The 12,477-nt window shown below is 36.9% G+C and overlaps 1 protein-coding gene across 1 annotated transcript in view; it reads left to right on the forward strand.

The window, feature by feature from the left end:
* The window catches only part of LOC131356473 (adipose secreted signaling protein), a 10,697-nt gene extending 1,348 nt beyond the window's left edge, over positions 1–9,349 (forward strand). Inside the window, exons 2-6 of the mRNA XM_058395527.1 lie at positions 1,308–1,387; positions 1,936–2,075; positions 3,570–3,708; positions 4,440–4,565; positions 7,436–9,349. Coding sequence (XP_058251510.1) covers positions 1,369–1,387; positions 1,936–2,075; positions 3,570–3,708; positions 4,440–4,565; positions 7,436–7,536 — 525 coding nt within the window. The 5' untranslated portion in view covers positions 1,308–1,368 and the 3' untranslated portion in view covers positions 7,537–9,349. The remainder of the gene's footprint in view (positions 1–1,307; positions 1,388–1,935; positions 2,076–3,569; positions 3,709–4,439; positions 4,566–7,435) is intronic.
* Positions 9,350–12,477: the final 3,128 nt, after the last annotated feature.

A 12,477-nucleotide genomic window follows, 5' to 3' on the forward strand; every position in this document is an offset into this window, starting at 1 on the left:
AATCCTCGGAATTAACTAGAATATTTTGTTACCCCCGGCATTATGGGGTAGCTGATAAGAGTGATATTACTATTGAAAATGTATGTAAGACTGCTTTTTTCTTTAAAATAAATCCAAAGAAAAGTCAGTCCCATTAACTGTCACTCAGGTCATACCAGTGTTTACATTTAGGGTAACTGGTGCATGCCCATATCCAGAGTAACAATGACAGAACCAGCTCTCACAAGGTGGTTCAGGTTTTACATACCAACATATGTAAACCAAGCAATCTCTAGGTCATTGGATATGTGTTTCAGTTGTTAGGAAAGAACTAGGAAATTCTGATTAAACAATTATGCGAACAGATACAGGCTATTTGGGGTAGCAATCTGGAATCTGGCAACAAAGTCTGTTCTTCTTATTCTATAATCACATCTGTCACTGTTATGCAAGGTGCAGGATTTCTGCAGTCTTACACAACAGTAAATTTTAATCTGTAGTTTTCGATGGTGTGAAGTGAATTCTAACAAAGAAAAGAAATCACTCTGCGAAGTGAATTCTAACAAACCCTCTGCAGTTGCTTAACCTCCCATGGTTATTGCAGCTCTCTAATAAAAACCCTACAGAGGATTTAAAAAGCAATAACGCTGTCAGTCCAAAGGTTGAATGAGCTAGTTTTGAACTTCTTTCTTATATAGGTATTGGTAGCTTGCAGACCATTAATGATGCAAACAATTATCACATATCTGTCTGTCTGTCTGTCTGTCTGTCTGTCTGTCTGTCTGTCTATCCATCCATCCATCCATGCCCAAGTTTTTTCAGGTGACAGTATCACTATATGAGGGACAATTTGTCCAACATGACCTCTAGTTCTGCCTTTTTTGTTTACACATCCAAAGGAAATTTTCATGAAAATGTCTGTAGTACCAGAAACTCCTGGTCTAATGTAATCCTTTTAACGTCTTAAAGTTATTTGTTTAATTTTTTTATTTGTGGGGTGTCTGTCTTGCTGTAATGTCCAGCACAGCTGTGTAAAGTAATCAAATGCCAAAGCAATCCATGGTGAGTGCAGGCTAGGAACGTGCTAGGCATAAATTAGTGGTATGTTTGTTCATCCTGTCACACTAATATTTGCACTGTATTCAGCAGAGACTTGAAATTAGAAAAAGGACATGTATGTATTTAAATCAGATTAAGTGTTGTTTAAAAAATACATAATATTTTGGTTTTCTTTGACACGAGAGCATAAACAACAATTCCTTATGGTTTAGTCAGACATGTCTTTTTTTGCTGTGTTGCTTTATTCACCTTTTCCATTTTATTCACAGGGTTATTGTTGGGACTTGATCATGACACTGTGATTGATTCTCTCTCTTAACAAAGACACACATGGCAACTGCCAAAAAAGGTTGGTGTTTATCTTTTTTCCTTCCGTCAACCCTTCTCCATTGGTGAGTCTGGTGTACATAAATAAAGTAGCTTTACAGAACATATATTTCTGTAAAGCTGCTTTGAGACAATATCCATCATAAAAAAGGGCTATATTTTTTTTGTTTTAGTTTAGGCAAAACATTCGCATAAAGATATCCTTCCTAAGTATAAAGATGTCCATACTCTTTATGATTTAAGTAATATTACCTAACTAGTAGCCAAATACATTAATTAATTAAACACATTAATTAATATTTTACTGTGTTAAGAATGAAAACATTAACAGAATTCAGCATGAAGATTATGAAAAATCACTTTGTAGCCAATTTTGGACAAGATGATATTTTTGTATAACAGTAACATAGTAACTGGTGCCAGATTAGGTTTGAATAATTATCAGACAAAATGGATCTCTCTGACTAAGAAAGACACAGTTCAAAGGAATGTATGAGATGGTGGAAAACAGACTTCCTGTATGTATATGTGACTTGTTTTGTGTGTTAATGAATGCATCTGTTACTGCAGCTTCCGCTAAGGTGGGAGGCATTCGCTTTGCCGAGGAAAATGCTGCTTCTGCCGCTCACTCCCACGTACACTTTGATGAGAAGCTACACGACTCTGTTGTCATGGTGATTCCTGAGTCTGATGGGAACTTCTTAGTTAAGGTGAGTTTTGGGGCAGTAGTTCTGCTTTACATACATATATATGCATGTATGACTCAGCTGCTGCTCTGGTGGCTGTCATAAATATACATTATTTCTGAGATATGAATCATCGTATGGGACAACAGTGGAGTGTGGTTTTATGATTTTCATGCTCAACAAGTAAGGCTTTAAAATTTAATTCAAAATTCAAGGGTTCCTGATGATAAAGGAAAGTAGTTTGCTCAGGACTAATCTATTGCAAGTGACACCAGGCTGGTTTTCATTAACCTTTAATGAAGGTAGCATTTATGATTAATCTAGTTTAATTCTCAATGTAATTAATCTCACAGCTGCATTATAGTTTTAAATCACGAAAATAGTAGTTAGACTATTGTCTGTGTGAATTGGAACAAACTAATTAAACTGAATAAAATTTATAACTTTACCTCTTCGATTGACAGTATAATTCACCTGGGGGGAAAGAGTCAGGCAGTCATGGTGGTTCTGTGATTTATAATGGCTTAGATTAGGTTATGTTAGGTTTTTTTTATATGTAATCTTTGATATAGTGTGACCCTTTCTATACACATGCTCACAAGCACACACCATTACCACATATCCAGTGACCTACAACTGGATTACTGCTAAAACAGAACCCTGCTTTTATGTTCTTGCTCATATATTTGTTCTTGGAGCCAGATCCTTTTTGGAAAGTTTAAACCTATTATCTCTACAGACCCTCTGCTTGTTAATTTCATCTTCATTGTTCACTCACTTTGCTACCTTAACCTATCTATTATCACTGAACTGATTGAGTATTTAGGTGCACTGTTTATGAGCAAACTGTCATTGTGAAAGTTCTGTGATATCTTGCCTTTGCCAATACCACACCACTCCACAGTTTTTGAAGCAGTGCTTTGTGTTTGCTGGAAACTATAAATTGAGATTCAATGGCACTGTTGTTTCAGATGAACTCCACACATAGCCTGAAGTGTGTTTTGTTCAGAGAGAATAATAGCTTTTTGGTGTAATAGAATTCGGCTTTCTTTTTAATCGTTTACAGACATCACTTTGTCCTCTCATTGGCACATCCCACATTCATATTGGACACACATACCCACGCTCTCACAAAGAGTCGTCTCTTTTTGTATTCTCATGTTTTTTTTTTATTGTGGCTGTCACATAAATGGCATGACATTTTCTCAGGTGCTTTCATAGAGACCGTGACTGTGGCATCAAAACTATGTACATAATTAATAGTTGCCTTCTCTTTCTGGAACAGTCTTCTTTAAAGAAGCCACAGACATTTGCATCTTTTCACTTTCCATATTCCCTTCCTGCCAGCTGTGTAAAGAATCCCCTTTGCATGTAATGATCAACACAGAGTTGATTGTTTTGTCAGACTCCTCTTTTTTGAAAAACCTCTTTTTTTGACTAATGAGTCTAATGACTGTAATGAGAAATATTGAAAATGATTCACTGTTCCAAGGTTGGTAACCTTTGTGTTCCTTTCAGGTGGGCTTCTTGAAGACTCAACATAGGTATGAAATTGTCTTCACATTGCCAGAAGTTCCAGGGCTTGGGAAAGATGTGTGTCCTGCTCCTGTGCCCAACCCATACCTTCAGATAAAAGATCTTACTTCAGCCCCTTGTGGTATGCTCCCACAGTGTATTTAAAAAATTTTTTATATCCATCTTTTGAGATTTTATTACTTTTAAGCACTATTAACTTAATATGTTATTGTTTTAAAGGCCAGGTGGAAGGGCACTAGTGCTGTTAGTATTTAGTTGCAAATTCTGAGTGAACAAGCATGGGTTAAATTTTGGGACCAAGTAACAGGCAGTTCACTTCACATTTCTATTAACATCTATTAACAGCATTCTTCATAGAAAGAGCAGTTAGCCATATATGTTATTTTGAGTTTTTGGGTTTAAAGTGAACAAAAATAGGACCTTAAACCGCATTATTTATTATTTTGATTACTTTTAATATAGATTGAGTTCTACTTCTTCTTACACACTAGGAGGCAGCACCACAAAAAGTGCAATATTTGTTAGTGGGGAAAATGAAGCCTCGTGAACTTTGGGGGAAAAAAAAGAATGTTGAAATGCACAACTGCTCAATATTTATATGCTATTGTAGCATGTACATAACAAAGGTAACAAAGCCATATGGTGGTGGTTACAGTTTAATGCAGTATAATCTCAGATCATGTGCTTTGTACTGTGCTTGATGTAAATCACACGTTTGACCTACATAAGCACAACACAGAACCATTCAACAATTCAAAAGCATGTTGTGTATTTTGCTGGAAATGTTTTATTTGGCTTATGCCAAACATGATTTTGCTTAACTCGAATTAACTCTTCCCTGTCTCTTTTTAGGAGGTTTGAAGGTGACTTGTGAGTATGTGGCTCACAAGGAGGGGGTGCTGTGTGAGGAGATGCTAATAGTCAGTGAAAGCAAAGAGGATGTGTGCCTGAAGGTGAAAGTTCATTCCCGTGTTATGGGTGAGTTATCTTCTAACTAAGCACAGCCAGCCTTAGCAAGAACTCTTTTTCTGAATATCTACTAAGAAAGTGGGCACACATAAATGCTATCCTAAATCCAAATAATACACAGGTTCCTGTTTTTCTGGAAGCTCAGCTCAATAACCTAAAAAGCAAAAATTTCCTTTATTCTTCTTAAACATCAAATTACATGTTAGAAATTAGTCAGTTGAAAAATCACACACAGTATGAAATGCAGTGAAATGCTTTTAAGACTGTCCATATTATAAAAATAGAATCAAATACAATAGTGTCAAAAAAAAGGGATTGAAAAATCTATAAAATAAAATGAAATAAAATAAAATGACAGAAAATGTAAACGCTATGCAAAGAGTCAGTCAGTTGAGGTAGTGGGTTTTGTACAGAGAAGTCCAGAAAGGTCCTGGTTGAGGGCAGTTTAAAGTCCTTTAAATGTCTAAGGTAATAAAGATGCTGCTTTCAACAAGGTGTTGATGTGACAGGACCATGACAGGTCCTGTGGGAAGTGAACACCTAGATACCAGAAACTGTCCACTCTCTGCACAGGGGTCCTGTTAATTGTAAGTGGTTGATAATTCTTCTCCTGCTTTGTGCTGAAGCCCACTATCAACTCCTTTGTCTTGCTGACGTTTGGTAGGAGGCACCCTATCTCCAGGTTATTAATCTCCTCTAGGTAGGCTGTCTGATTGTTGTCAGGAGATCAGGTGGACAACAACAGTGTTATCAGCAAACTTGACAATGGTGGTAGTGGCCACACGGTCATAAGTGTACAGTGAGTACAGCAGGGGACTCAGAACACAGCCCTCATGAAACAGGGCTGAGTGTGAGGGAGGGTGAGACATGTACTGCTTGTGGTCTGTCATTCAAGAAATTATAGATCCATTGACAGGGCAACGGGCTCAGGACCTCCAACTTTGCGGTGATTATGGAGAGAAGTATGGTACTAAATGCTGTGATGTAGTCAACAAACAGCATTTTGATGTAATTCCACTTTTTGCTGTCCAGGTGGCACAGGGCTGTATGAAGGGTGTGTGCTATGGTGTCCTCTGTCCTTTAGTCCTTCAGGGCTCTGCAGATATTGTAGGATGCAGCCATGTATTCATTTATGTTGCTGGTGGCAAGCCCTGTGTTGTAGGCAGCGGAGTGGGATCTCAGAGCATTGTGGATGGTTTTATCCACCCACGCCTTCTTGTTGGGAAACTTTCTGATGATAATTTTGTGATAACATGATAACTTTGATGATAACTTTATCATCTGCTAGTTTCCAGTTAAACACTTTTTTGTAAACATGATGACCTCTTCAGAGCTCAACAGAGTTATCAAGAGTGTCCTACAGAGCAGCCACTGATTGGTTTGTCCAGTGTGGGACCTCCCTCTGAACTGGAGCTTCCTGTTTTAGCCGTTGCATATATATAGGCATGCGGAAGATGGTGGCATGTTAAAGTTCCCTGCCACAATGAGCTTCATGTCATGGTGTTGTAACTTTTGCAGAGTGAGAGCCTTATGTACTTTCCATAAAGCAGTGACTGTTTTCTCTTGAGATGACGTAAACAGCAACAACTATGACCGGGGAAATTTCTGAGGAGGGTAGAAAGAGCAACATATAATGGCCATTAACTCAAGGTTGGGTGTGGAGGAGCGTGAAAGAGGTAGAATGCTTGCACTCTCGCACCAACTTTTGTTTGCCATCAGACACACTCTGCCTCCCCTTGACTTTCCCAACTCCGTGGTTCTGTTCTTGTGGTAAACTGAGAAGAACTTGGTTGGCTGGATGGCATGGTCTGGTACTGCTGCTTTCAGCCAATTCTCGGTGAAGCAGAAGTTGTAGTCCTGAGTGTCCTTCTGGAACTTAACTCAGGCCCTGAGGTCATTGAGCTTGTTTTCCAGAGACTGGACATTGGCTAACAGGATTCTATGCAAGGCACCACGGCGTGTATTTGCACTCAGCCTGTTCATGGTCCGGCTTGTTTCCTTTGCGGCTGCCCCTTTGTGCCACATCCTTTGTAACTGCTCAGGATCTCGCTTGGCCAACATGAGTCCAGGTTTAGAAACAGCGATAGGTGAGTGAATTGAATTGAGTGAAACCAATAGTGATAATAAATAGTGGTGTCAATGGTGAAAAAAGTGATGAAGGTGGTGGAAAGCACAGAAAATAAACAAAAGCAAACAAAGTGTGGTTGGGGCAGTCATGACAGCAGTCGACCTCAATTGCCCTTCTTGCATTTTGTGCAGCCTTGTTCTTTGCTTTGTCTACAGTTTTGCACTTATGCATATAAAAGCTCACATGAATATTGAACTGCAGCCTAAGAGATTATCTTCCAAAAATGTAACACTTATTGATTCAGGTATCAGGTTAATTTAATGTGATCCTCAGTGGTAAGGTCAGGAGATGTCCACTGTAATGTTTCTATTCTCATGTAACCTATTATCTGAATATAAAGCAGGTTTTGGCTTTAAAAACATAAAAATAATTTTATTTAACAGTGCAGAGTCTATAAGGATTTAAAAGGATTTCTATTTTCTGTAATTGGTATCTGCTGCACCCTGCTGGTCGGCAAAATCAGTTCATGCAGTTTTTACTCCAACTGCCTAATCAGAATACTCTTTTGAGCCCCCTTAGGGAAATTGTTGTTAATAATCTTTTAAAAAATGCAGATAGAAATGCCTCAAAGGTAACTCTGACCAGATCTAACTTATATCAACATGCAAAATGAATTGTGTGTGTGGCTGGTAAACTCTAATTGTATGCCATGAATAATTTACTTTGCTGTACTGTGAACACTTGAGTCTTAAAGAGAATGAGAGGAGCTTATTTAAACACAGCAATCTTATACCTTGTCTTTCTTCCTCAGATCGACACCATGGGACACCAATGTTGTTAGAAGGTGTACGGTGTGTTGGAGCTGAGCTTGAGTATGACTCAGAGCAAAGTGATTGGCAAGGATTCGACTAATTGGTGATCTGTTCCTCTCAGATATACAGTGATACAGTTTGATTGTTTGAATAAACACATACATTTTACATTTACAGTATTGTGCAAAAGTCTTAGGCATCCTAAAGTTAAAGAAAGCACCATCATATATTACAGTCCAATTTTCAGACAAAAACTTTTAAATTAAATGTTGCAGGGTTGAGCATGCAATATAAGAAGAGAGTATGACAGTGAGAAGTGAGTATGAGTAAGTCTCCAGATAAACTGCAGCAGGTTCTCCATGATTCTTAGTGAAACTTAACAGCCCATTTCTTTATAAATCTGTGCACATAGTGTTTTATGTAGTAATGTTTAATTGTATCTTTTGCCTTAGAGCAGTGCTTTGGATGTTTCTTGTACTTTTGCACAGTACTCTGTGTGTATTTGTGCATGCGTGTGTGTTCATTTTAATAGGTCCTCTTGTGCTGCACATTCATGTATTTATATGATCAGCCAATCATGTGACAGCAGTGCAGTACAAAAAAACATGTAAACATTAGCTGAAGCTCTTGATCTGTCTCTACATCAAACGTCGAAAATGTGGTCTCTGTGACTTTAATTGTGACATGGATTTTGGTACCAGAAGGGCTGATTTAAGTATATCAAATACTGCTAATCTCCTGGAAATTTCACAAACAACAGTCTCTATAGTTTACACATATAGTGAGTGACAGTTCTGTTAGGTGGAAATGCCTTGTTGATAAGTGAGGTCAGGGGAAAATGGGCAGTTTGGTTTGAGCTGCCAGGAAGGATACAGTCATTCAAATAATCACTTTTTACAACTGAGGTGAGCAAGAAAGCATCTCAACATGTGCAGAACATCAGACCCTGAAGTGGATGGGCTACAGCAGTTTACAAACTTATTGAGTAAGCTGAGAACAGGAATCTGAGGGACAGACTTGCACAAACTAGACACTTGAAAATTAGAAAAGAAAATCACCTGGGTAAGGATTAGGGAAGACTTTTTCGAGTCTTAACTCCTAATGTCCAGTTTCAGCTTTTATGCTTATCATGTAAAAAGTTCTTATTTGAGTTACTATAACTTCCTATCAAACCAGTCTGCTCATTATCCATTATGCTCATTATCCTGTGAACCTCACGGGATGTTTTTCATACCAATCTATGTATATATATAATTTTTCTTCCAGGGGGATGGGTCTGGGTAAGTTTGTATTTTGTATTTTTTCCACTATGACGGCTTGTACAGACAAAGTACATGTGGACAAAGTACATGTACAAATGGTAAGCATATACTGTGTCTGCCTTTTTTAAGTTTTAGTCACCATTATTCAAATTGTCATTTCACTGTTGTAGAAAATGATTATATAAACTATGGGCAGTATTCCCTCTTGTGTCTCACTTGGTACACATCAAGGGCTCATTCATTATATAAAATGTAGTACTTCTTTTTATATTTAAAGTTAATGGGTTATATTAATTTAAGTAAACCTAAGTGCCTGAATCATGTTTTTTTCAGTTATAATTTTTCATGAGGCCCAGTAACTGTATTTTCTCAAATTAATTCAAAATGTGTGAGGCCTTACTTATGCATAGCAATGTGACAATTCTTTTCTTAGGTTACTTTAATGCTTGTCAAAGGTTTGTGAATGCATGTTATTTGTGCAACATGATTCTTCAATGTGAGATATACTAGAATGTACAAGATGTTGGGTGTTTGTGTGTTAATTATATATGAATGCAGAAACGTCTGGTTTGATATAAATACAACACACATTTATTGAATGTCTGCTGTTATTCTTTTTTATTCTTTAAATAAAGAAGAATGTTCACTATACATTGCCTCAGACCTTGCAGTGTTTTTTTTGTATGCTCAGTAGAGGGCAGTATGCACTCTACGTCTCTGGACTCTCAAAGTAATTTAACTATGTTTATATTAGAATTTAAATGAAAGAAACAAAAAATTACTCAATGTTAAGCAGACCTGTATCCAACTATAAATCTGTGAGGTTACTTGTACTGGTCTGTACATAGGAAATAACCGTAGAGTTTTATGGATCTAGAATGTTTTTGCAACAAAATGTGGGAAAATATTGACAAGTCAAGATGCACCACCCCTAACCTAGTACCCACAAACACTGAGTGGAGTAATAAAATCTAGAAATTCATGACTAAAGATTGTCATTCACTTATTATTATTATTATTATTATTATTATTATTATTATTATTTTTATTATTATTTTATTTTATTTATTTATTTTTTTACATGTAATTTTACAATGAGGGTGGAAAACTTTCTGACTTTATTTTGACTGATTGGTTTATTAATTAATTAATTGATTGATTTGTTTGCCATTAGACTTTTTGCATCTATTGTATACTGTATTCCTTAGGTAATGTAATATTTTAATCCACACATTACTATGTGTAGTGTCGTTATCTCTTCAGTTGGAGGAATTCCTAAGCTGCATGGTTTAACTAGAGCATAGATAGGTATACATTTAGAAGAAGTAGCCGATTTGATGAAAATTCTTAATTCTAAACTAAATTCTTCTTGTCAATTATTTAAAGGCCAACTTCAGGAAATATACGTTAGATGACTTCTGATATATACACAGACTACAGAAACCATCTCAATTTCTGGATACAATCAGGACAAGTCTCAAAGAAACAGGGCAGCATTAGTCGGTGAAGACCCCCAGAACTTAAACTTGAAAAGGGAGGCCTCAGTCTCGGGCTTACTAAAACCTGCAACCAATACACACCAATTTACTTTGAAATAACGCAATACACACAACAGCATGGCTTTCCCGAAAACTACGGATATTAGTGAATAACGAGAAACTAAACTATAGACGTATACGTCTTGAATGAGCTTGTTTTGCGATTGTTTCCCCGAAAACCTTCATTATGAGCGTTCTAGTGTTTCTTTGATGACTCAACCACAGTCTGGAGAAAAGCAGACCTACAGAAGACGCTTGATTTATGGCCAGTGTTAAATTCTATAGATGACACTGATGGATAGTAGGTTGCTTCTGGAAGTAAAAGAAAAAAAACAAAACACATCTCTCCCTGCTAAAACCGACGATACCGTACTGACGATTCCTGCGCGAATTTCGTACAAAACAACACCATAAGTGCCATAGTGGGGAAGGAAGTGTAAAATATTGCTTATGCTATAAGTAAACTCTCAATGGTCTGTCTATTTTGTCCATTGTTTAGGGATACACAAAATTAGTTTCGTTGTTTTCTTGTCTCATTCGTTTTTACCGTTGCTATTTTTTAACCAAAAACATAAAGAACATTTATAAACCTGCGAACTCATTTTTCTTCTTGGGAAGATGTGTTAGTTTCCACGCCTTTTATTCCCTCTGCTATTCTCATAAAGCTTGCTTTCTGATCCTATTCACCATGCAGTGAGTCCCGAGAGGAAGCTTATTTGTGGGCTGGGTGAGCAACTGGTATAGCAAATAAGTTGACAGAGAAAATCCACCATCAACCAGTCCCCATTCTTTAAACTCTGACACGCTGGTGTATTTAGTGCTCACTTTCTTAAAAACGTTGTTTAATTTACGAGCTTTTCCCTAAAGCCCTCGAAGGTTACATAGTACGTGAGCTCGTGCGTAAACTAACGGGTAACCTGACCCATTCGTTAGTCACTAGGAATTTCATTATATAGAGCTGGCGTGCAGTTCCACCTCAAAAAAGCAGAGGCCGCTAATGTCTATACAAAAATCCTTACTGGGCAACTGAACGAACGTTATTTATTATTATTATTATTATTATTATTATTATTATTATTATTATTATTATTATTATTATTATTATTATTATTGGTGGTGGTGTTTTTGTTGCTGCTGTTGGTCCTGCTGTTGTTTGCTCACATTCCGATCTTAAAAATGAATCTCACATGACCACGCAAATGAAATAATATTTGGAATAAATATGCATTAACAGTGGAGATAGGGTTTACTAAAAGTGGATCAGTTTGGCTGTTTGACAAAATATATACCCACTAATCAGTCTTAGTGACGGTAAGCACTGGCCTTTCCTGTGGCTATTTAATTCACTGTTTGGTGCACAATAAACGGGCAAGGAAAATATCTATAATACCGACATATTTTCTCTGTATCGTTCTATCTGTTGCATATCATTTGTAGGTATTGTTCAAAATAGCTGCATGTCAGTGGTTGTGTAAATCAACTTAAGATATTATTCATTATGAGAGATGTGATTTATGGTACAAGAAGAAATTAGGATAGAAGGGATTATTTCAAGGGTGGCAGTGGTCACCCAGACATGCTCGAGATAAACAGGCCATCCTGTTGGGTACGGACGTGGTTGGGTACAAGTTTGGCCCGACAATACTACGCCCCTGTTGAATTCAGGTATATTCTGTGCAGTGCATACACGTCATTCCAGTACACACCTCTAAACTTTCATCTACATCTGTCATATGAATTCCCAGCAACAAGTGTGCTTGTCTTTTTATTTTCTCTTTTTTATATTTTGGATAATAAAAGTATAAAAGTATTATACCATAGGAAACTAAAAAAGAAATGTACAGTGTCCCACACACAAAATGCGTAGGAAAAATAGATCTGTGAACTCTAAAAGAAATACTAATATCAAAATTCTAACACAGGTAATAGACTAGGTAACCTAGTGTATATTTAGACTCTCTTCCTTTATTGGACAACCTCGTTGGTACTGATATTGAAGGTCAGTCTATTTCACCGTTTTCTTTTTTCAAACTTTTCTAATTCTTCCAACAATGTTCATTCAGATTTTCTATAGTAAATTGTTGTTTATGCTTACGTCTATTGTCCTATGGTAATAAATCCTGTCTATCTACGTCTGTTTATGCAGTTTAAATCACTGATACGTATATTTAATTTACCCCAGAACAAAAATCAACACTTACAACTACACAAAAAAACCAACATGTGTTTTGGCAAAACATG

The sequence above is a fragment of the Hemibagrus wyckioides genome, linkage group LG07 (genome assembly GCF_019097595.1).
Source record: "Hemibagrus wyckioides isolate EC202008001 linkage group LG07, SWU_Hwy_1.0, whole genome shotgun sequence".
In the NCBI taxonomy this organism is placed as follows: Eukaryota; Metazoa; Chordata; class Actinopteri; order Siluriformes; family Bagridae; genus Hemibagrus; species Hemibagrus wyckioides.